The 26,456-nt window shown below is 34.4% G+C and overlaps 2 protein-coding genes and 1 pseudogene across 2 annotated transcripts; 2 read left to right on the plus strand and 1 right to left on the minus strand.

Moving 5' to 3' along the window:
• Window positions 1–10,772: 10,772 nt before the first annotated feature.
• On the minus strand, window positions 10,773–12,272 carry LOC136784297 (protein FAM200A-like). The gene has a single exon (XM_066744878.1). It carries the CDS (start codon window positions 12,270–12,272, stop codon window positions 10,773–10,775), a length of 1,500 nt encoding a protein of 499 aa, XP_066600975.1.
• Window positions 12,273–13,155: 883 nt separating this feature from the next.
• On the plus strand, window positions 13,156–20,914 carry LOC136784298 (putative cyclin-dependent serine/threonine-protein kinase DDB_G0272797/DDB_G0274007). The gene is made up of 5 exons (XM_066744879.1): window positions 13,156–13,196; window positions 13,540–13,568; window positions 13,644–14,204; window positions 20,614–20,692; window positions 20,839–20,914. The coding sequence occupies exons 1-5, from the start codon at window positions 13,156–13,158 to the stop codon at window positions 20,912–20,914; spliced, it is 786 nt and encodes a 261-aa protein (XP_066600976.1).
• Window positions 20,915–20,925: 11 nt separating this feature from the next.
• LOC136784299 (uncharacterized) lies at window positions 20,926–22,860 on the plus strand (annotated as a pseudogene).
• The last annotated feature ends 3,596 nt before the right edge of the window (window positions 22,861–26,456 follow it).

Raw genomic sequence — 26,456 nt, forward strand, 5'->3', positions numbered from 1 at the left:
TCACTATCCACCTTGTCTGATATACTATTGCTTTTCTTAGAATAACATTCTAAAAAGGAAAAAATTGTACAGTTCGATTCTAATATTATTTGTGCATATGAAAAGTCAAAATTTTATTATAATAATAAAAATATTGTGATTGTTAATAATAGTAGTCACTATAAATAAAGTGTTACTAGGATAATTATTTAAATAATTAAAAATTACAATAGTAATGTGTTTAACCATATGTATAATTAATTTTTGCGAAATGAAAACATTGCCACCTACAACTATGGATGAATATATTTTACTGCAATATTTTCTTATATTAACAAATATTTATCTTTAAAAGACTATAATAAAATATTTCATTATTTACCTTCATTTCTTAGGTTTTCCGTATTAAATTCTGAAGAATTGAAATTATTTTTAAGGTTTTCGTTTTTATATTCCTCTGTTTTCTTATTATTTATTATTAAATTATCATTTATATTTGAAAGATCTGCAAATAGTCCAACCGATAAATCGTTCCTAAAATTGAATTATAACATAGTTTTAAAAAACAATATTAGAACTTAGTTTATATTATGTAGATATATGAATACTGAATGAACGCATAGAACTAATGAACTACGGGTTTGTTCTACTCGATGTTCAGAACATTCGTCAAAAACAAGTCATTTCATACATCCACCCTTAATGGAACAGTAATTTTTACATGCAACTTTTTATTGTTTAAAAGTAATGGAAACTACATTCAACTATAAAATTTCAAAAAAGTTATAAATGCACTAGACCTACCAAGTACCATCAGCCATATTAAAAAGTGAATCATTTTCTGCAATAATTAGTATAGGATCACATGATTGATTATTAGCAGAAATATTTCCCATTTTTCCATCAGCTTCATCTATGAAAGTGCCATCTTTACTACTGCAGGGCAAATCCTCCGGTAATTTATTTTTATTAATATCAAACTCATTTGAGCTCTGTTTTGAATCTACAATAAAAATATATAAATTAACTTATAATAGAGTATTTGAAATATAGTACAAAATATATAGAAACTTGAAGTGACGTGCTAACTCTATATAGATTCAAATGATTTTTTACTTTTAACTGAATTATTTTCTGCAATAATTAGGACAGGCTCAAACGATTGTTTATTAACAGAAATATTTTCCAATATGCCAACAGCTTCATCCATAATAGTGCCATCTTTACTACTGCAGGGCAAATCCTCCAGTAATTTAATTTTACTAATATCCAACTCATTTGTGCTCTGTTTTGAATCTACAATAAAAATATATAAATTAACTTATAATAGAGTATTTGAAATATAGTACAAAATATATAGAAACTTGAAGTGACGTGCTAACTCTGTATAGATTCAAATGATTTTTTACTTTTAACTGAATTATTTTCTGCAATAATTAGGGCAGGCTCAAACGATTGTTTATTAACAGAAATATTTTCCAATATGCCAACAGCTTCATCCATAATAGTGCCATCTTTACTACTGCAGGGCAAATCCTCCAGTAATTTAATTTTACTAATATCCAACTCATTTGTGCTCTGTTTTGAATCTACAATAAAAATATATAAATTAACTTATAATAGAGTATTTGAAATATGGTACAAAATATATAAAAACTTGAAGTGACGTGCTAACCCTGTATAGATTCAAATAAATTTTTACATGTAAGTGAATCAACGAATATTTCTTTTGACGCTTGCACTGTAGTAGAAGCTGTATCACTATCCGCAGTAATCGAGCATAAAGTCACAAAATTTTCTTCAGCAGTATTAATTCCATTTCTACTTTCAATCATAACTAAAATATTAATAATACAAATAAGATTAAAGGAAATCAATTTAATAATAATAATAATAAACTATATCAAAATAAGGGATAATATGAAACCTGGCATAGCGTCAATTGATATTTTATTTGCAGAAAATTCCCCCAATCTTTCCGCTGTAGCTTGGCCATTAATGTTACTGTTGACTACTATTTGTGACAAATCATTTTTTATTCTATCCAATTCAATTATCTTCTCTTCTGAACCTACATAATAATATAAATAAAGTTTTACAAAATCTTTATAATAATCAAACATTTTAAAACAATAAAAACAACCAAACCTTGCGTAGACTCAAGTAACATTTCATTCGCAGCAGAATTTATGACAGCTTCCACTTTATTTGTGATAGCTTCACTAGGTCTAATAGTGATAATTGATTTAATTTTTATACCTTTGTTCCTTTTACACATTTTAACAGGTGCATCATGGTCTTTTTCAACTTTTTTTGTTCGCTTTCCTAAAATAATAATTGTTAGTTTGAATAATCGAATACATAAAAACAATCAATCTTATATTGTGAATTATTACTTACTACTATTAGAATTATTTACTGCATGTTTTATTATTTTAGAGCTTCCAATATTCTCATTGTTTGTGCCATCTTGCACATTTTTTTTTAATTTTGTTTTTTTTTTTTCTAATTTATTTTTTAGTTTCAATAGGTCTTCATATTTTTCTGAAAGGAATAACGAAACTTAATAGAAATAAAGTATGATTTGGAAAGATGTGAGACTTGTCTGCGTATAATACATTCAATATATCTGAAGCTGTATCTTATCGTAGCATTATTGATCAATTTTGCATTCATTAAATAAAAAACCAATACAAGAACTTATGTTTTTAACTTAAATTTACTGTAACCTGTTTAATATATATTGCATATTTTTACTACGTAATAAGTTTATCTGTAGGTAGTATAAGATTAAACTATTCGTAGCAAAATAAACTTAAATTCAATCACATCTCTTATAATTATAACTATATATGCATATATATATTATTTCAATTAAAAAAACTATATGCATTTTATTTTTTTAATAAATTTAAGCATTTTTAATTTCAACATGTACGTACCTTTGATATTAATCACTTCTCCAAGATATCTATTCCCATCCGAATATTTTACACTTGTGCTGTTTTTCCCATAAGAAACATCTGCATTTTTACATATATAATAGATACCGTCAGAAAATAAAACCAATGCAAACATTTTTAATTAAACAAAGCATATATATATTCGAATAGCTGCTATGTAAAACATAAGTACAAGCGCTTCGAGTTGATATAAGTGTGAATATATTATTGTTTTACAGTCTCCTATTCTCAAATAAACCGACCTTTAAGGTAGCTCATATAAGAAAAAACCAAAATACAAGTGAAGACTATACTGCTAAAAAATGTACATTCCCATATATATGGCAACAAGCTATGGATATTAGAAGATTCGTTGTACGTATTGATACATTTTAGGACCGTAAACCTAAAATAATGCTTATTATAAGGACCACTGAGTAAGCTAGATTCCCATATTTAACATTATATGTACATTATTAGTAGTATATAGAAGTATTGATTATTTCTGGTACCATTCATTATGTATAATGATGAATATAGGAACCAGTTTAAGGTGGTCCTGATAAATACCATTAAATAAGATTTTTGGTGCTCAAATATATTGATACATTCATTTATTAAGCACGCTGAGTAAACTATAAGAAAAATCGGTAAACAGTAGCTCGTTGGAAATTTAGCAAATTATTTCTGCTTTGGCACTTGCTTTACTATGGTAAGAAGACATAAAAATTCATTTATATTAATTTATAATCATATTTGTAACGATAAGAGATATCAAAGTAATAGACACATAGATCCTCCGTTGGATACAAATCAAAAGATTTCCTACTGTGCTTCCACAAAAGAAGAATATTTTTCATAACTATGTAGATGAAGGAATTCTTGTCAATGCTTATAGGAAACTCAAGTACCAAATGCTAAATCTGCATTTACAAAAATCTAGATAGAAATTGCGCTTAAGTTTAGCGAAAATTTTTTAAGGCTTATATTAACTTAGGCGACGTAAAAAGAGCAAAGCAAATATTAATTTGAATCATGCTGCAAAGAATTAAACCAGATAGGAAAACTGCATCTTATGGTAGAAGATTTACTTAATTTTTTGAACTATTTTTACTGAAGAGGTTTTTACTCTGTTTATATATTATTATTCAATTCTGATAGTACTTTGAATAACTGCGTGCTATTTAGTGAAGGTATCGGTATTTTTCAGTACCGCACACCTCAATTAATGGTAATTATCAGGACCATCTAAAATTGGTTCCTACATTTATCATTATACATAATGAATGGAACCCGAAATCACCGATACTCCAAATACTCCTAATAATGTATAACGTTATATATGGGAACCTCGTTTTTAGCGGTACCCGTAGTTATCAATAGGGCTTTCCAAAAACCCCGAGCTAACTAAATCTCTCGAGAACTATTTCTTTTCGAAAATAAATTTGAAATACTTTTCTTTATAACTTAAAATATAGTATTTAATGGTAGCATTGGCTTGACCTTCAGCATAAAACTGAAGTTCACATGAATATCAACTTTTCTTTATAAACAGTAATCCCTACTTTTATTACATATTTTACAAGCTGACATCAGGAATTTTCCAAAATACTATATGAAAGTACCCTTTCATGTAGTAGTTCACTAGATGTTTTGAGTTGAAATTGTTTGTAGGTGAGTGACTAAACAGGAAGAAGCGTTGTGGTCACGTATAATATTTTAGGTAAACTTACATGCAATTTCAATTGGAATCATTTAATGATTTGATAGATGATATGGTGCATTCATGTAGTGCTTTGGTAAGGTGTCGATATCAGTTTGAAGAATATGTAATAAAAATGTGGCTTGCTATTAAAATAAAAACTTCATATTATCTGAACTTCAGCGTTATACCCAAAGTCAAGCCAATACTACCATTAATTACTCCATTTAAGCCACGAAGAAAAGTATTAAGATATTTGTTTCTGAAATAAATAACTCCCTAAGGTCCTAAATTGACACATTCTATATAAACGATTGTTAGGACCGGTCTTATTACTATACAGCTAATATGCATCAATTTTGGTGCCAGTATGTAACATAATATAACATTGGAATTAATAGGTCTGGTCTTCAAATATTACTTTGTATATAAATAATTGAGAGGACCGTCCTCAAATGTGCCAAAGGTCCCGGCATTAATCAAAATTTCCCTGAAATGGTCCTAGAAAATAACGACTTATAAACATATGTGTGTGTGCACGTTTTTATTTCAGGAATAATTATTTATCATTTACGTTATGAAAAATCAAGATAAAAAAGAGTATCTCCTCATGGTAGGCCAGGGTAAAGAGAAAGTAGAACCGAATTATCACACTTCAATCTATTTCTGACTTAAGACTGTCCTGCAGCAAACTATTAGGATAATACACTGGATTAAAAAGGAAGGAGGGCAGGCACATTGCATATGGATGTCTTCGTGGCAGCTAACATCCAGCTAAATAATAGAATAGGTATGTATAACTTTATGAATATGGAAATAATTTATGCTTACTTTTAAGAATGAATTTTCATACTCTTTCTAATATTTTTCAGCCACTGGGTAAATATACTCGTGGATAACAGTAATATATGAATTTTCAAAAGTTAGCGAAGGAAGAGAAGACTAATATAATGCAACGTAAGGATTTGTTTGCCCACTTTAAAGTGCTACGTAACTTACAGGATTAACAAGCTCTAAGTGATGAGAATAACAATTTACCACTGAATTTGCCTATACGCACTGGTAGCAGAAATTGAAAATAATGCAAGATATCTCAATCCGTAAGGAGTTACTATTAATCATTTGAATATTCTTCAATTTAAGTTTAAGTATTAAAGTTTTCTTCGAATATAGGCTATAATTGTAAAATCATTGCAAATTTGCTGCTTTTGGATACTGCGAAAGAACAAAAGGACCCAGCAACATTACCCACAACAGGAATGTATTCTTATTCTGCAACTATAAACTGTTCTGTCACCATTCAACAATATTCACTCATGGTTACGTAATGAGATGTAGTGTAAGTAAATGGATTTTAATATATTGGCTTTTTCTTCTTTACATATTTAGTATATTTGAAAATTAATAAGAAATTAATTATATTGCGTAGAAACATTAGCTGGATAATAGCAGAATGGCTTCTGGATAATGTATTGCATGACACTGGACAGATTTACGTAAATAGCTGTTTCTTGGACCTGTGGCAGTTGAGCTGTCAGGAGCTCTCAGAGGTTCTCTTCCAGCATCATCAATTGGAAATAGATACGAAGGCTTGTCACTATTGATATTAGGTTTCTGCAAAAAAATCTGAGTTAACGATTATCTATTTTAATAATGAATTGCATCTTCTTTATTCGTAGAATCTTATTGCTGTAAGCTTGGGATCCATAGTTGACTTGCAAGCTCCAATGGACTTTACGACTCAAGAATATAGCTCCTTATTATTAATATAAAAGTTAATGATGTGTTATTCTTGACAAAATATCAACAACATAAATTTAATTTAAAATATATATTTTCAGTTATTTTTATACACCATATGTTACACAATAATAGGTTAAAAATAAAATACATATTTTTTATACAAATTTATAACACTTAATATGATTTTATTAAAAGTTCATCACTTACAAGTTATTTTAATAAATTAATACAAATTACAGAGGTTAAGTTGCACATTTTGACACTTCACTCATTGGAATATGCCCTCTTCTTTTTATTGATCTGTCGTTTGATTACTATATTATTACCGCTTCTATCAGTATACCAAAATTCCTATCACTATACCAAAAACGTGCTCGAGCAGAATCAATGGGCACATGGGGTATCATATGTCTTTCTCTCTCACTCTTATGCTATTAGACAGAGAAAGAAGAAAATTCTTACTATACCATTTTATCCCGAGATGATATACTTTTGACAAAAGTAAGACGGTCAACCGCTACACTCGAGTATATGCAATTTACCAGATTCTCCTTATTCTCCCCACCACGACTCCTATACGTCATCGTGACGTCATCTGACGTCACCGTGACGTTTTACGCTTTGGTGAGAACTAGAGACCTGAAGCTGTCCAGCTAGTTACAAATCTAGTAGGCCATTCTTCACGAGCAGATTCGATGAATGTCAGTGTACATATAAATACATTACAGAACATAATATTTCTGTGGTAAGAATTGTTTTGGTAATAAACGCACGTGCTTTCCCCTAAAGGAAGAAGGAAAACAAAGATGTGACTGAGAGAGAGAGAGAGAGAGAGAAGTCCGATAGCCGCTCCTTATCGCACTCATAATATGCCAATGCTGCGAGCGTTGATTATATATCTTCGTTCTTGGCTATTGGAAAAACTTTTGAAAACAATTCAACATATAGTTATTCTTCAATTTTTATTCCATTATGACAGAATAATAATGAATAAAGCTGTCAGTTGATCGTTTATTTATACGGTATTTCAAGTCTGTATGAAGACTTTCTGTTTATGATACATCGAAGAAGTCTCGTGGCTCAGGCGGTAAGGTAACCGCGTTGCAATTCGTGGGTCCGGGTTCAATTCCCGCTCGGTGCTTTTTTTTTTTTTTTATTATTAAATTTTTTTTTAATGGCCATTGACTCACAAAAATCAATAATAAATTAAAGAAATGCAGATCTTACGGAAATAAACGAAATATAACGAAGAATTTGTAGTTAAAATAATTATTATATATCAAATACGCATTTCCTTAATTTATTATTGATTTAAATAAGTCAATGCTTATAAATAAATATGCTGAAAAACATGAATAAAGGCATTGTCCTGCAAATGTAAATAACATCGAAGATTCGTAGATTTTCGGCAAAGCGAAGCGGAAAGATTTTGCCTCGAATCTTCTGCTAGACGGCTAACAGCGAGAAAGACAGAGAGGTTCGAGAAAGTATCTCCGCTCTCTTTTTAATGCGAGGATAGCCGGGAGCGAGCGAAGCTAGTCGACGCATGTATGGACGCTTCGCTTGTGCTCGTGACCATCGAGCAGCGGTAGTAGCGGGGATGGCTCACGCAAACGAGCCTGCATTTGTGGTCGTAAGTGGAGAGGGAAATTCTGTAGACCGACGGTCTACTTTCTGGCAACACTGGAGCTATAGTGGCTCCGAGCCACCTCAACCCCTAGGGTGAATTCTACCCCTTCCGCTACCCGACTCTTCCGAGAGCCCTGGACTCAGTGATGGGAACTTGTGGGAATTCGGTATCCCCACCATACCTCCTCGAGGGAACTAACACAATCGTATGTCTCGTTCGTGTGAGCCGAGTCTGCTGCACTCGGCTTGAGTCGCTAGTGCTTTAAGCGCAAGCGCATGTAAAGCCATCATCGGCTGAGTTCGGTGGACTTCGGTGCATGTCGGGTGTGCAAGCGTGATACACATAGATCTCTCTGTCTTTCGCGAGTCCTCGATGAAAGTTATCCTTCCTTAGGCGATCAGCTGGGCTGCTAGAGAAGGATAGCGACTATTATATTCTCCCTCTCTTTCTCTTCTAAGTTTAATTCGACTAATTTATGACTCTCCAAATAAAATCTCCTCGATCAATATTTTTGTTTAGCTGATCAGCTGGGCCGCTGGAGAAAAATAGCGACTGTTGTCTTCTCGCTCTCATTCTCTGCTCAGTTTAATCCGATTAATTTATGACCCTGCAAGTAAATATTGATAGAAGTATTCATTTTTCTGAACGCTGTGGGGCTTGGAAAAATATAATTTCTTTCAAGCTAACCTGGAGAAAACGCTTAATCAAATTTTCAATGTATACGTTTTAAAGGGAAAAATTTGTAATTTATTTCTGTAAAGTTAATAAAAGCATAAGCATAAATTACAATAACATATAGCAGTACAAAAGACTTCTTAAATTTAAGAGAATTGAAGAACTTTTAATGCTCCTTTATGTATATATATTTTCAGCCGGATATATAAATGTAATTACTATCAGACTTTTCTTACCTAAATATGTATTTCGCTGACTAGAATAAATTTATATTATGTAATTACCTCTTCGACGATTCAAGACAAACATATGATCTAAGACTTATTGTATTTGGCTAACGAATGTACATATGTAGCGTTGAAACATGTAACTCTTCCATGTAATTTCTGCGTTCCATTGTGATGATTCTGTAATAGATTTCATGCATTTATTTCTTGTTTACTTTCTCGAAATAAATATGTATTATAATATAATATCTGTGTTATCATTGTATTATAATCCTTACATTTAAGTATTTATATATGTACACATCCAATTTATCTATAGGAAAAATTGATGCAATCACTAATCCTTTATAGAGAAAAATATTGCATAAAATAAATATGCTATTATATAATAAAATTACTTACTTCAGCATTTTTGTTTACGACTACGATAATTTACATGAAATAAGTCATGTGAAATTTGTGCGTAGTTATTTCAAAACAAAAATGATTTTTTTTTTTTTTTTTTAAGGGAAAAATGCGTCGTAGCACACTAAGTAACACGGGAAGATACAGTTACTGAAAAAATTGATCGTATATTACGAGAAAAATACAAATTTCTATCATTCAATATTTCAAATTATTTTGTGCAACGAATATATACTTATTGCATTGCTATTATGCAATTATTAGTAATAAATATTTATTTATAAACGACAAAATATATTGAAATATTGGATGAAAAATATTTATAAATTTTTCATATTGATCGGTCAAAATTTCATAGTAATTGTATATTGCAACCGTTTACTGAGTAGTGTGGGACTCACTATCTCCATGCCTGTGCCGTTTAACATATTCAAGACAGAGAACAATGTTTACAAATGAATGTAATTCACTGCTTATTTATACGATCGTAAATATGTTGAAATCGGGCTACATGGTTCTTATGATAGCACCTACCCACTAAAAAACCCTGAATTCACGAATTGTCGAAACCGTCAGACACTCGATAAATGAAATTGCAAAGCTTGTGATTGCTTTATGTATATCTTGTAATATTTGTCGAACCCGTCAGACATATTTTGCTCTTGTTCTTAAATTTGTCGAATCCGTCAGATATATGTTGCTCTTTTTCTTAACTTTGTCGAACCCGTCAGACATATTTTGCTCTTGTTCTTAAATTTGTCGAACCCGTCAGACATATGTTGCTCTTTTTCTTAACTTTGTCGAACCCGTCAGACATATTTTCATTCAGTGTTAAGTAAATCATCTTCGTCATCATCGTCGTCACTTTTGTACGCGTGAATGGTCAAAGTTCTTTCATTCTCTACATAACTTTTTGCATATAAATTACTTCTTTCCGTTAATTTTAAGTGATTATTATTTATTGGCATTGTAATGCTATCACTGTTTGTACACTTTAAGTAATTCTTAATTACGCAGATTGAATTTAGAGTTGCAGAGCTAATACGATTTCTCTTTTTCGTTTTCACGTCGGGTATTATAGAAAAACAACGTTCCGCTTCTGCATTTGAATGTGGCAAGGATCGGACTATATTTAAAAGAGATTTCAATTGAGGATACTTTTCCTTTCCTTCGCATGTAGTTTGCGATATTTTAATCCACATGTCATCGAAAGACATTTTAGACCACGCGTCCTTTTGATTTACCGATTCATTGTTATGTAGAGAAAACCATTCTTGTTTTAATTCAATTTCGTTTCCAATATTGAATAAATTATTAATTTTTAATAATATGGTGGCTGATGAATCACGATCCGAATCGAAAAGAGAGCATTTGTAATAAAGAATTGTTAGGTATTTGAAAAATGGAGCATCCATTGGAAAACGGTTACGGATTTCATCTGCAGCTTTCATTAACAATTTCAAACAATTTTATTTGATGTGATCAGCTTGCAGTATACTTAAAGTACCTTCGTCCAATTTCTCTTGCAAATAATCCTTACAATCGATACCAATATTTATTTTTTCTATTTCCATAATATTTTGTTCACGCGAAAAAGTTATTGTACGGAAATTGTCTTCATCAATGAGACATTTTAATAATGCAGGTTTCAAGAATTGGCTTAATATGAAAATTAGAAGTTCTACCGATTTCGGCTGTAATAAATGGATTTTTGTATCGCGAGATTGAAACTCTGCATTAAAAGCATTGAATTTATTTAAAACGAAACGCAGAAAATATAAATACGCTTTAGTCTCCGCGTTTTGCATACATTTGTGCAATTCGGTAGCTTGTCTATTGTTTTCAGACGACAGTTCCAACAGAAAATGATTTAACACGTCCCAATTTTCTATTACGCGATCAATACACTTGTGGCGAGTGAGCCACCGAGTTTCGGCGTGTTTCAAAAGATTGATTGTCTTATCCGTGAAACATCTTTGAAATTCCCGGAAAATTGCCGTTCTTTTAGGGCTACCGTTTATAAAATTTACTATATTTTTTACGAAATCCTCGGGAAACGAACGAAGCGTTTTACATGCTGCAGATGCAGCAAGTGCTGATACGTGGCATATACACGGAATTGTTATTATTCTCGGATTTTTTTCTAACATTTTTGTACGAAACGATGTATTTTTTCCGATCATAACCGATGCATTGTCGCAGCTCATCGCTATTACTTGAACTAAAGGAATTTGTTTCTTAATCAATTCGTTATTAAATGCGGTAAATAATTTTTCCGCTGAACAATCTCTTGCATCAAGATTAATTAGTTGCAAGAGGCGCGCTTGTATCTGTAATGTTATTGGTTCTACGTACCGTACCATTATGGAGAACCATTTTTCATTCGTTATATCCGATGTCTCATCAACGAATACAGAAATCTTTGTATTTTGTAGCGTTTCTGTGAGACTCTTCGTTTCTTCGCGACAAACGACGTTATTCACAATTTTCGATAATTTGTGACGTCCTAATTTTATGGCTTGAAGGACGTGCGGATCCTTGCCTATAGTTTTAAAAATATCTATCATCGCGGAACTCGATACATACGGAATATTATGTTCTACGAAAAAAGTAGCTAATCTAATTTCAGCCGCCTTTACGCGATCATTAAAATCAATATTTACTTCCTTTTCAACGTCTGAAAAGGTAGTAGAGGTGCCCGGGAGGTTGCGGCATTCAAAATTTTCTGCGTTTCTTTTATGAATACTGGAGTTTTCGTGTTTCCCGATTTCCGAATGACCGCAATCTAAGGATTTTTTGCAAATTAAACAATGAAACTTACTTTCATTTTCAGGGACCGGTTGTACCCATTTCCTCCAAGATGGATTACTGTCATACCACTGATATTGGAACTTCTTTCTACATCTTGTCTTCTTGTTTTCCGGACTAGAAGACATTTTCATCCTTTTCGACACCGGACTTGATGACATTTTTCACAGATGCAAAACAGAACTTTTCACTTCTCAACACAAACTTTCAAAATTGATAAGATATATGCTACCAATTTAAAACGTTTAAGGCAACTGCCCAAGAGACAGCGGCTGTAAGTTCCTTTATACATTTATTATTGTTTACAAATAAAGGCAGCGATACGACTTTTACGGAAAGTAGTTAATTTCAAGACTGTTACATTATAAGCAAGTAATTATTTAAAAAAAAATATTAACTTTTCCGCAAGGATTCGAACCTGCGACCACAGGTTCAACAGTCCCGCGCCCTAGGTACTCGACCGTTCGCCTTTTTACAGGAATTAAATATATTACGCACACTTTTGAGGATTGAGTGTACTTAGAAATAATGAAGAAACATTTTTCAAATCTTATAGAATTTTTGGATGCTTCAAATTTGCTCTGAATTAAGAATGTCATTATTCATTATTTCATTATCCACGCTTATCTATAAATCTTCAATCGATAGACTGATTCTGAGTGGACATCCGCTATTATATTTTCTGATTTTGCGTACATATTTTAAAATATTATACTTTTTCATGTTTACTAGTAATCAACATTATTTTAGGTAACAAAATTACGTGGGGTGCTGAATTATCTACACCAGTAATTTTATTAAATGCTGGCCTGCTGTATTCCTATATTTTGAAGTAATACTGTTTACACTTTATATACACGGTAGTCAGCTAATTACTCACAACAAAAATAAACAGGAGAAAAGCTGATTCCTTAAGAAATCATATACTCCAAACATGTATGATTTCTTAACACTAAAGTCAGAGAAACAATAGGACACCCTGTATATTTATTTGTAGAAGATACGAAGAGACAATATAATCGTTGCTCACTCGTATTATAACTTATGACAGTGACAGGTGTCAAAACAGAGGAAAATAAAATCATGTAAGTACATTTAAAATTGATATCATATCACTGTAAAATATTAGAATTTATCCCCTTTGTGTTTATTGCATGTAATATTAAATTAGCATAAATTTTGATTTTTTAAAGATTTCTTTTATGAAATTAAATCCAGTAACTTCTACAAAACCAATCTTTTGACCTTCAATCACTTTTAAAATAAATTCATATTAGTACGGTTCACAAAATATAGAACTTTTCAAAATTAACGGAAAAAATATAATTAGCTTTTACATTAATGATTACAATTATTAACAATTAATCTCAGAACCCTTTAAACAAATTATTATTACTATTTATTAATTACTTTTTTGATTTTTCGCAGGGCCATATCGGAAGAAGACTCCATTCTTTGTAAGTAAAAACGCACATTTTACACTAAAGATATTTTAAAATATAATTTTTAAATAATATATAATTATTTTGCAGATACGGAGAGGGAATTAATTCTGCAGCTGTTGGAGCAGAGGGCAGAGGATAGGCGGATCCAGCAGCACCACCATAAAGATATGGAGAACCAGCAGAAGCTGCTGCTGGACCGCCTAGGCCAACTGCAAGAGCAGTTGCGGCAGCAGCACCGCCAGCAGGAGCAGCAGCAGCAAAAGCTGCAAAACTATCAGCTGGAGCTGCAACAGCTAAGGGCGAAGATGGAGCAGTTGCAGCTCCAGCAGCAGCAGCAGCAGCAACAGCAGCAGCAGCAGCAGCAACAGCAGCAGCAGCAGCAGCAACAGCAGCAGCAGCAGCAGCAACAACAGCAACAATCACCTCCGCCGCCTCCCCCGCCGCCGCAGCAGCACCAGCAGCAGCAACAATCACCTCCGCCGCCGCAGCAGCACCAGCAGCAACAACAATCACCTCCGCCGCCTCCGCCGTCGCCGCAGCAGCAGCAGCATCCGCAACAGCAACAACAACCACCTCCGCCGCCGCAGCGACAACCCCCGCGGCAGAGGGTGACCCGGCCAGCCCGGGCTGAAAGACCCGGCTATGTTGGTAAGATATGAAGATATTAATTATTAAAAAATGTCAACTTATAAGTCTCAACGAAGAGCAATTTTGGAGGCCGGAATCAATTGTAGTGAAACATTTTTAACACGTTAAGCGCCACGCCGAATTTGCGTGCCTTTCCGTTCAGGCCACAGTTAGCCGTCAGGCGGGCTCTGCCGGGCTGCTTATCTTGTTTCAATAAATTACATTAATGTTTTTAAGTATTATATTCTTTTCCTTGAAGCATTGACCAAACTAAAACCGATATCGCATAATTTAAATGTTCAGTCTCACAAGTATGCAAAGACGGACACACGCGCCGCGATAGAAGAACGAAAAGTCTGCCGTCGGACCGTAGGGACCGACGTGGCCTGAACGGAAAGTCTAGCGTCGGTCCCTAGGGACCGACGTGGCGCTTAACGTGTTAATTACAGCGATTTGTAATAGTTGTAATATTCAAGACCATGACTAAACGATTTTAATTTTCATTAGCGGACAGAGCCATAAATTTTAATGTTACGATCGACACGTGTTACAATTGATTTCGATCTTCTTACTTTTCATTTAAATAGTTTATTATTTTTACTAAGTAAAGGTTTTTTTTTCTTTTTCAGTTCGCCCATACTCTGCCGGACAATCCCGGAGGCAGTTTTTAAGCCGGGTCCGGGAAGTGAGGGAGGAAGAGCCCCGGGAACTCGCTCGGCCATATGCCGAGCGAGTATTTTATTATTATTAATATTTCTTTTTTAAATAAATATAATTAAATTGAATTAATGATGTTTCTTATTTATATTACCCCTATAACGTTTCCACATATTATCCTATATTCATAAATAATTTTGACGTACAGATTAGGTTATAATACATATTTGTTTCGAGAAAGTAAACAAGAAATAAATGCATGAAATCTATTACAGAATCATCACAATGGAACGCAGAAATTACATGGAAGAGTTACATGTTTCAACGCTACATATGTACATTCGTTAGCCAAATACAATAAGTCTTAGATCATATGTTTGTCTTGAATCGTCGAAGAGGTAATTACATAATATAAATTTATTCTAGTCAGCGAAATACATATTTAGGTAAGAAAAGTCTGATAGTAATTACATTTATATATCCGGCTGAAAATATATATACATAAAGGAGCATTAAAAGTTCTTCAATTCTCTTAAATTTAAGAAGTCTTTTGTACTGCTATATGTTATTGTAATTTATGCTTATGCTTTTATTAACTTTACAGAAATAAATTACAAATTTTTCCCTTTAAAACGTATACATTGAAAATTTGATTAAGCGTTTTCTCCAGGTTAGCTTGAAAGAAATTATATTTTTCCAAGCCCCACAGCGTTCAGAAAAATGAATACTTCTATCAATATTTACTTGCAGGGTCATAAATTAATCGGATTAAACTGAGCAGAGAATGAGAGCGAGAAGACAACAGTCGCTATTTTTCTCCAGCGGCCCAGCTGATCAGCTAAACAAAAATATTGATCGAGGAGATTTTATTTGGAGAGTCATAAATTAGTCGAATTAAACTTAGAAGAGAAAGAGAGGGAGAATATAATAGTCGCTATCCTTCTCTAGCAGCCCAGCTGATCGCCTAAGGAAGGATAACTTTCATCGAGGACTCGCGAAAGACAGAGAGATCTATGTGTATCACGCTTGCACACCCGACATGCACCGAAGTCCACCGAACTCAGCCGATGATGGCTTTACATGCGCTTGCGCTTAAAGCACTAGCGACTCAAGCCGAGTGCAGCAGACTCGGCTCACACGTACGAGACATACGATTGTGTTAGTTCCCTCGAGGAGGTATGGTGGGGATACCGAATTCCCACAAGTTCCCATCACTGCCTGGACTTGAGGGTCGGAACACTGGGTCCGAGGTAGTCCTCGGAGGCAGTGTGGAGGGGAAGGAGAGGGTTTAACTTCTCCCGGGAAGTACCCGGAGAAATCTCCCTTAGGAGGGAGGATATTGCCGCAGAGGGGTCTTGGTAGGCGGTGGGTGGTTGGGTGATACTTACCAAACTAGTCGATCCGTAGAGTTCGCCGGTGGAGGCGCTCGTTTGCTGCCCTGGTGGAGGCGTCAAAAAATGCCGTGGAGGCGGTGGTGCCGAAAGGCTCAAAAAGGTGCTGCGGTGCTTTGCTCCTGCTAAGCGATCGAGCAAGGCTGAGGTGCGATGGGTCCTTATCAAGGACCCATCTATATAATTCCGCGGCACGAAACTTGCCAGCGAGAGAGCTGCTCGTGGCTCTGGCCACCTAGTGGTCAGGCGCGCAATCTGTGCCGCGGCCGCGACGCGCCAGGGCCTGTAGACGCGCAAGCGCGCCGCGGTGCGAGATAGAGAGAGACAGGTGGAGCGGCTACACGCTGTTGGTCTAGCCGTCCCCTGTGAACGCAATAGAGACAGGGAGATATAGCAAAAAATGTGGAATCTACTTCTCAGCATTTTTGCTCCTCCCGATCTCGAACAATGACCTATGCTACGTATAGTGGGAGATAGTTTTGACCTATGGTGAGGGTAGTAGGAGGGTTGAAGAACAATTAGCTTGAAGTGAGGGAGATATTTTCATGAAAAATTCATATTTAAATAGAATTATTTTAGTATAAAAAACGTAGGCATAATGGCACCATCGTTCGTTGATTTTCAAGGATTCCGTTTGACGGATAAGTCATTTATAATCAAAGAATTTGCTGTTATACAAGAACAAAAAGTGTTCCATATTTTATTTTCATCGCCCTATTCATATTCGTGGCTAAGTGAAGAGGAGCGAAAGCGGACAGAGTAAGTATATGAAAAAGAAAAAATATATATTATTTTTGTTTAATATAATGTTTCTTTTTTAGCTGGTTCTTTCTAAATTATCACTGCTTAAATTGGGCGGATGGCTACTCACCCTACTATAAATATAAAGATATTATAAGGAAGTATATTTATGATGATGAGGATGAGATTTTTGTGAAAGGAATTGAAAATACAAATTGGTTAAGAGATATTTGTAATTTAGAAATAACTAATGTAGATAATTTTATGTGGGGGGATTTTGATTTAGAAGATAGCTTGCATAATTCACATCTTCCAGCATGTTTGAATCATGAAGGTGTATGTGCCTTAAAAAATGTGTATTATATGAAATATATGTATGAGCAAAAATCTGGAATATATGTATAACTGAAAAACGCTTGCATCTATTTTCTAACATGTCGTTACCTATCCTCAATGTTCTCTTACCCCCTGAAGTGTTTCAGAGATCCTTTATCTGAAGAGCTCAGTTTCCCACCCACTTTTCCTCAGTTCTTGATTAGTCCTCTCGAAGAAAAGAACAAAAGATGTCTCTACGAAATAGTTTTGAAAACGCAAGAAGAATATCGCGAGTGGGTACGCGAGTGTCGTGAATATATTCATAAACTCAGAATCTCTAATCGCAACGCACCTATAGGCACGCTGCAAAAAAATGTTGCAGAAACTGCACAAATACAGCGTCTTCTACTTAGAGCAGCTAAGGATAAGAGTTATTGTTTGAATCATACTCTCAAGAATCCTGACTTAGGAAATCAGCATAATTATCATGAGTGGGTACGCAAGTGTCGTGATTATAGTCGAAGTTTAAGAGATGCTAATAGATCTGCAGCTCCCGATACAGTACACAAAAATCTGGCTGAAATACAACTATCCAACGTCTACTTCTGCATGCGGCAAAAAATAAGAAATCAATTGGAGCGATAAAGCTTATTTGGAAAGATCTCGAGTCTTCATTTAAATCTCGAATATGTAGCGGAATGGTTGTAAATTATAATTATATAGAAGCACGTGATTTTCTAACAGGTGCAAAAGACTTAGTACAGACCTACACAGAAAAAGTGTTTAATAACGTGAACGCAGTTAAGATAAATTGCATCTTTAACGGCCAATTTATTTGTAAAGAGATTAGTGATATTAAACATATCTCAACCCGCAATGCAGTCTTATACAAAACTGATAGTTTTAGTGATTGGTACAATATAAATATAATAGACAAAATTCTAAAAGAATTGAGTGAGTTTCAAGAGCGTCATAGTGGATGGGCGTTGGGAAAAATTCTGAATTTAATTATAAATATAAATTATTATAACCCGCTGCATATAGGTTGTCCAGTCAAGCTTCCAGAATCTATTAAGAATAAACAGGCTGTGATAAACATTCACAGTGATGATAATACATGTTTTGCATGGGCTGTAACGGCTGCACTCTATCCGGCAAAACCGAATACTCATCCCCAACGAAAATCTTCATATCCTCATTTTACAATTGTTTTCGACGTTAGAAGTATAACGTTTCCGACTACATTAAAACAGATTCCGAAATTTGAGGAAGATAATGATGTCTCTATTAATATTTTTACTATGGTGGAAGAGACTGAGAGGAATGAGAATACAATCATAGCACCTCTACAATTAACAAAATGCAAGAGGACCAGACACGCTAATCTTCTTCTTCTCGAGCATCAAGGAGCAGCAGCACATTTTATATGCATCAGGAACCTTTCCAGACTGCTAAATGGACAGCTTACTAGAGGAAAACGCTCTCATTTTATTTGTGATCGGTATGTTTTACTGTCTATATATATATATATATATATATATATACAGGGTGTAACGAAACGACCGCCTTTTCTCGTAACTGGAGGTTCGGGGTGACCATCCAAATGCACGTGTAAAATTTTGTTCGAATCGTTCAAGGGGTTTAAAAGTTATTTCCATTTAAAACTCACCCTTTTTCGGTCCTTTTCGAACGACTTTAACTGTGCATAATAAAGTGGAGAAAGTGAAAAAACAATTGACGAACACCCCACTAGAATGTAAAAATTATCGATCGCGCGCGATAATACATTTGCTATTTATTTCATTAATTTGGCTATTAGATTAATTTTAAAAATAGCAAAATCCTTTTCATTACAATTCCAAATCAATTCAATACAAGTATCATTGACTGAATTGATGGAAAGAGGGAGAAGATGGAATGAAAAGGAAAGTATCAAAAGCTAAGATGTCACGCGACTGCACTGATAATTTAATAGGAAACACATCAAGGCATTTTCTTTCTACAAACGAAGGTAAAAAGAATTATTTAAAATCAATTCATTGATGATAGAAAATATTAAACTTACCCATTATTGTTCTCCATGTTCCTTTACACCGAAGTTTTCGAAAAAGCTTCAAACTGACTCCTCGATGATTTCCAGAATGCACACTTTCATTGATTTTGCATTTAAGAACTCGCGAATTTAAGCAAATTAGGTGTTAACCTACGTTTCTTCAAAACACCGGTTAATTTGACACTTTTTGAACTGTTTGAAGTAGGCTGAAAAGAGAGACACAGAGAGATAGAACAATCAATCATTCGTTTCGACCACTCTTAATCACCCTACTTCAAACAGTTCAAAAGTGTCAAATTCACCAGTGTTTTGAAGAAACGTAGGTTAATACCTAATTTGTTTAAATTCACAAGTGTTTAAATGCAAAATCAGTGATAGTGTGCTTTCTGGAAATCATCGAGGAGCCAGTTTGAAGCTTTTTCAAAAACTTCGATTTAAAGGAACTTGCAGAACATTTAATGGGTGAGTTTAGTTTTCTCCTTCATCAATGTATTGATTTTGAATCATTCCCTTTAGCTTCGTTAGTAGAAAGAGAATGCCCTCATGCATTGTCTATTAAGTTATCATTGCGCTCGCGCGATATCTTAGCTTTTGATACTTTCCTTTACATTGCGTAAACTCGCTCTTTCCATCAAATCAGTCAATGATGCTTGTACTGAATTGAATTGGAATTGTAATATAAAGGATTTTGTTATTTTTAAAATTAATCTAATAGCCAGATTAAAGAATTAAATAGCAAAAGTATTACCGCACGCGATCGGTAATTTTTACATTCTAGCTGGGTGCTCATCAATTGTTTTTCACTTTCTCCACTTTCCATTATGCAGTTAAAGTCGTTCGAAAAGGACTGAAAAAGGGTGATTTTTAAATAGAAATAACTTTTAAACCTCTTGAACGATTCGAACGAAATTTTACACGTGCACTCAGTTTGTCACCCCGAACCTCCAGTTACGAGAAAAGGCGGTCGTTTCGTTACACCCTGTATATATAGTATACTGTACAGCGAAAATTGACTTACAGGCGGTATTTACAAGTTGACTTGAAGTCAACTGGTAAATGCTAACCTCAAGTCAACTTTTAATAGTTGACACAGAATTTTACTAGAAGAGTCGACTTACAGTCGACAATTACAAGTTGACTTCAGGTTGACTAATAAAAGGCGACTTTCAGTCAACTTTTAGTTAAGTGTGCTGTTAGGGTAATAATATCTTTAATTTTTTTAACCTAATGAGTAAATCTCAATTTTCTATTATTATAATATTGTTAATTACAGATGAACAAGCACAATGGGATGAAGTTGAAAATATAAGGCGCTATAATAGAAATTCAGTGTCAATTTCTCCCCCTGTGAGGTAAAAGCGAAAGAAATGGAAATATCAACCTGAAGACCCTGTATGCATGCATGAACAATAATTTAATATATGTTTTGTGTTACAAATAAGTACCGTAATTATCAATTGTACATAAAAATTTCTAATTCATAATTATGTTTATTTAGATACCACGAAGCACATACTTTAGATGGAAAAGACAACGAAAATTACATGATGGATTTATGGATCCTATCAATATAAACTTTGCAGAAATGACAACAAATCTACCTAATTATAAAAACTTTCTATTAAATTCTTTATCTAATGGTGATAGTGAATCAAGTAGTCATAGTGTGGAGAGAGAAAATTATTTGTCAGATAATTCTATAAACGATACAATGTCTGATAGTTCTTTTTTTAACGATTTTGTTAATTTGGTTGATAGTGCTACAGAAAATAGTGATAATGAGCTTTCAGTTAATCATAACTCAGAAGTTGAAATTATAAGTTCTATTTTTAAACAGATGAATAAGTTATACGATGACATCGATATCAGTGTAAATAAAGCTGTTTTATTGATATTGAATCTTTATGTTCGACATAAAATATCAAAAGCTGCTTTGCAAGATATCTTAAAAATGGTACATCAACTTTTGCCAAAAAACAATAAGCTGCCAAAGACTCTTCATAATTTATTTAAATATGCTGAAGATGCTTCCTCGTCGTACCATATCATTAAACATTATTATTGTAAAGAATGTTGCTTGTATTATAATACATGTGCTGATGTGAAAGTTTGTACATCCTGTATGAGCATTAATGTAACTTCTTACTTTTATGAAATAGATTTAATAGATGTTATTAAAGACATGTTTGAAAAGAGAAACTTGGCAAATAAACTACAGTTATCAGAACATCAAGAAAATATAATATCTGATATTACTGATAGATGAGAATATATACGAATAAGTTCACAATCAGATAAAAATGAATTCAATATAACTTTGATGTTAAATACAGATGGAATTTCTTTGGTTAAAAGCTCAAAAAATCATTGTTGGCCATTGATGTTTATGATAGCAGAGCTACCTGAATACCTCAGAGATTCTTTTATTGGAGTTTTGGGACTTTGGTATGATTTGAATCATAAGCCGGTCATGAATACTTTTTTGCAGCCTTTCTGTGAAAAACTCAAACTATGTTTTCATGAAGGTATCAAATGGATTCGTCCTACTACGCAAAAAGTTTACACTTCGAGAGTCGTTGCTCCTTTATTTATAGCTGATGCACCAGCAAGAGCTGAAATTCAAAATATTTCGTACTTTAGTGGAAGATATGGGTGCAATATATGCGAAATTAAGACAAAACGTTGTAAAAAAGAAAAAACGAAAAAAAGAATTGTTCGAGCATATACTTTTAGTGAAGAAGATAAAATGGTACGAAGCCACGATAGAATCGAAAAGCAAGCTCATTTTGTATTAGCTAATAACATACCGAATAAAAAAGGTGTTAAAGGGAAATCCATTATTTCAACTCTTCCACTTCTTGATACGTCAACATGTGTATTGCCGGAATATATGCATTCCGTTCTCTTAGGAGTGGGTAAACAATTTTTTAATCTTTGGCTTAAAAAAACAGAAGAATGGAATATATCAAAGAATATCAATGAAATAGATGCTATATTACTAAGCATTCATCCACCATCTTTTTTCAATAGAATGCCACGCAGTCTAATAAATTTAGTACATTACAAAGCATCTGAATTTTATAATTTAATATTATTTTACTCTATTCCCATTTTCAGTAAATATTTACCTGAAATTTATTTGCAACACTGGATATTATTTGTGGTAGCCATTTTCAATGTATTAAAAAATCCAATTAAAATAAATCCTGAGTTAGAACAAGCCGAAATTTTATTACGTTTATTTGTCAGAGATATAAAAGAGCTTTATGGAAATAGCCAATTTACATATAACGTGCATAAATTATTACATTTAACATTATGTGTAAAGCGGTGAGGTCCTTTATGGAGTACATCAGCGTTTCCATTTGAAAATGTAAATGGTATGCTTAGTTCTTGTATCCACGGAAGTAAAAATTTGAGCCAAGAAATGGTAAAAAACTTAAAAATAATACAGGGAATACAAAATTTAAGAGCTACTTGCGAAGATTACAAAGAAATTTCTGTTAACCCTAATTATTAGGAGTTTCAAATGTTAGATGAAATCAAACTATCAAGAATAAATAATGATGCTTTAATTGTATTTATCCGATCCTTAACAAATAACACTGAGAATGCGAAATATTTTCGTCGTTGTAAAATAAGCAATGATTGCTTTTCATCGGCAACATATAAAAACCACTAAAACCAATAATTATACTATTGAAATATATGAAAATAATAAATTCATATATGGAGCAATTCAAATCTTTATCAATTTTATGGATGAGCTAGGTTTTATACTTAAACCATTCAATATTGATTCAAGCCGAATGTTTAGCCATCGTGAAACTGGTACAATAGTGCAACACATATTACCAATTATAGAAAATACAGAATATTTATATTTTAGAGTAAATAAAATTACATCTATTTCCCATGTTATAAGAATCTGTAATTATATTTGTAAGCGACCTAATACATTAAATAAAGTCATGTAAAAACCAATGTATGCATATGCGGTAAACTACACGACTATATCCGAATACTCTAAAATCAGATAACGCTATAAACGATACGTTGGGCGCCAGGTCCACGTAGACCAGTTTTCTCTATAACTGAATTCGGTACGAAAAATCTACTAATCGACAACTAAAATTCCCCAAAGTGCTGAGCTAGCTCTGTCTCTAGCTGGATAATTGAGAGGGGCAAGGTTAGAAGAGGTATTCGCTAATATCGATACGAGAATCTCTAAAACGCGATACAAAATCCGACAAAAGAAAAGGCAAAATTTACATAAGAAAAATCCTTAAATTTATTCACAAAACTCCTGGGATTTATAACTGTTGAGAATACCTCAGGTTCATTTAACAAGGCCCAGAAAGTCGATAATAATTACATATTAGGCCCGCCACGATATAGATAATTTTCCTCATAATTCTCTAACGATAGAACTCTACAAATACATCAAAGAGAACGCCAAGATAATACAACTTAATTCGGAAACGCAATACAACCTAATATGAAGATCATCCAAAAAAAAGATACAATAAACTCTAAATGAATGATCATGAAAGTTCCCATGATCATGGCTCAATATCGATATCGTTGATTCTTTAAATCAAATATTAACTAAAACAAAACTCTACTAAGCTCAAACGCCTCGAAAGCGGAGACTTTATTCTTCAAAACGGCAAGTGAACTGGAGATAGAGTTGATGTCCTACGACACTCAATCTTGGCTCATCAACTCACGAAAACACGGGCTATTTCATCCCGGAAAACTCTACAAAAGATACGAAAATTATATCGAGCCTACAAGAGGCAGGCCTCGATGTGCGCGACACCGCCAAACGATACTTAACTGTAAGAAAATGTGATTAATTTTCCCCAGTTAACTCCCAAAATTCTATATATTAACTTAACTCAGCATATCACCGTATAATATTCGGCCGTGATCATCAGAAAGCAAAATCTCGAGGATTTATGTAACGGAATAAAATAAAATACTATGTACAAGGATATTCGTGAAGCTCTGGCATGGTCGACCTGAATGAGGCACTCACCAATCCGCAAACTCTCGTCTATTCGGTAGTCTATAAGTCTTCCTCTCGGATATAGGAAATCAGCGGGAAAGAACAGTCAAAAGATGTCCAAAAGGCCTCAAAAGAACGGTAGTCGGTTCGGTCCAGGATGCTCCAGAGTTCACGTCAGACTCCCATCATCACTAAAGTTCGAATGATAAGGCTCCAAGAGCTAGAGTCCGCGTCCTACTCTCGTAAGGACTAAAATATGATTCTTCCTTTTCTCAGAGGTAGATTACGAGTCTTCTCAGAGCGAGGTTTCGACTTTGAGTGTCAGAGAATACGAATGTTTCTCTCCTAAGAGTTAGGATACGAGTGTCGCTAACAAGACAGTACTTTCGGTAATTTTCGATCATCCCCACCTACTGATTAAAAGGTTCGGATATCGATCGTACTTCCGAATAATTACGAGGATCCACGATATTATGTGATCCTGGTCGATAGCTCGTTTTCACGTCTTTCTGTCGCCAGGAGTAAGCCTTGCCCTGAACGACTCTAAATATTTTCGTCAGCTCCAGCGGTAGTGTGAAGTTGAGGCTGTCGCTGTTCGCAAACCAGCGATGGATAAAAGCCGTAGAAGAGTATGAGCAAGTGACGATAGCCCATTCTGATGTAATTATTCCTCGAATTTAGAGGACTCCACGATAGCGCTATTATTGCTCGGATGTGGCTCCTCTTGTACCCTGACCTCGGTATATCTTCTCAAGTCCAGGTGTTGTCCTTTTACGGGTCGAAGTCCCTCGTTGGTCGGTAGTAAGAAGACGAAAATGCAGTATTCCCTCCGATAATTTTTCCCGATGACGTAGTCTTCCCCTGGGTTGGTGATGGAGGAGAATGAGGAGAGGCAAGGCCCCCACTCAGATCGACACGCCGAACAAAGAGTTTTATTTACAGAGCAAACACTTTACAAAAATGAAGCTACAAAGCGTAGTCTAATATAAAATAATATAACATATGCCGTTATCGACACGAAACGGAAGTGGATGAATAAATGAGATTTCTAACCTTTATTCGTGGTTGAATTCCAAGGTGATTCTGGAGCTTCCTTTGACCTTGAGCTGTAAAATCTTACTCTAACATGCTCATAAAATTGTAAGTGACAGAGGGCCAAAATATCACAACTGTGGAATATTAAGGTGATTTTTACGATATTAACTCGGGGGGGGGGGGGGGGGGAGTAGTGTAGCTAGGAGGATTCTATGACCGGGTGGCGAGGGGATCGGGGTTCCGCGGAGGAAGGGAAGGTAGGAGAAATACCCCCACTCCAGGGTAGTGGAGGAAGCCCGGTGGTGGGAGAAAATTAATCACGTGACACCCCGGTGGTGGGGGAAAATTAATCACGTGACCCCCCGGTGGTGTGGGAAACTTAAGCACGTGACACCCCTGGTGGTGGAGGAAAATAAATCACGTGAAAACCCGGTGGTGGGGGAAACTTAAGCACGTGACCTCCCCTAGTGGTGGGGGAAACTTAAGCAAGTGACCCCCCGGTGGTGGGGGAAAATTAATCACGTGACTACCCTGGCGGAGGGGGAAAATCGTGACACCCCTGGTGGAGGGGGGAAAATTGAGCACGTGACAGCCTCTCGATCCCCCCCCCCCCCCTCCACCCAAACGTCCCAGCCCTTTACGCGAGAGATATAAGAGAGAGAGAGAGAGAGAACACATATTTTAAAATTAATTTATTATGAAAGGAATTGAGGGAACGTATAAATACACGTAGATTTTGGGAAAAAGCCTTGCGGCATAAAAAACCAACTTTATTATTATTTAAAATACATATTTTTCACAATCTTCATTTTTTTTTTGTTTTTTCTAATAATCTGCAGCGAGATAGCTGGGCTCTGCGTGTTGTTATTCTCGTTGCTGCTGCTGCTAATCGTACCATTTTGATTAGTTCTTCCATCTAAAATCAAAATGGTCCACTTTGCTTCGTCGAAGTAAGGTCTACCTCAGGCTCCATTTGCGCAGCTTGTGTTCCCGTGACGAAAGTCTCCGATTGCGTAGCCAATATTTCTCACCTCAGACATAATTGAAATCATTTTGTTACTTTTCGCATA

The sequence above is a fragment of the Prorops nasuta genome, unplaced genomic scaffold (assembly GCF_024137725.1).
Source record: "Prorops nasuta isolate Cenicafe-Biocafe unplaced genomic scaffold, Cenicafe_Pnas_1.2 PNAS00051, whole genome shotgun sequence".
Taxonomy (NCBI): Eukaryota; Metazoa; Arthropoda; class Insecta; order Hymenoptera; family Bethylidae; genus Prorops; species Prorops nasuta.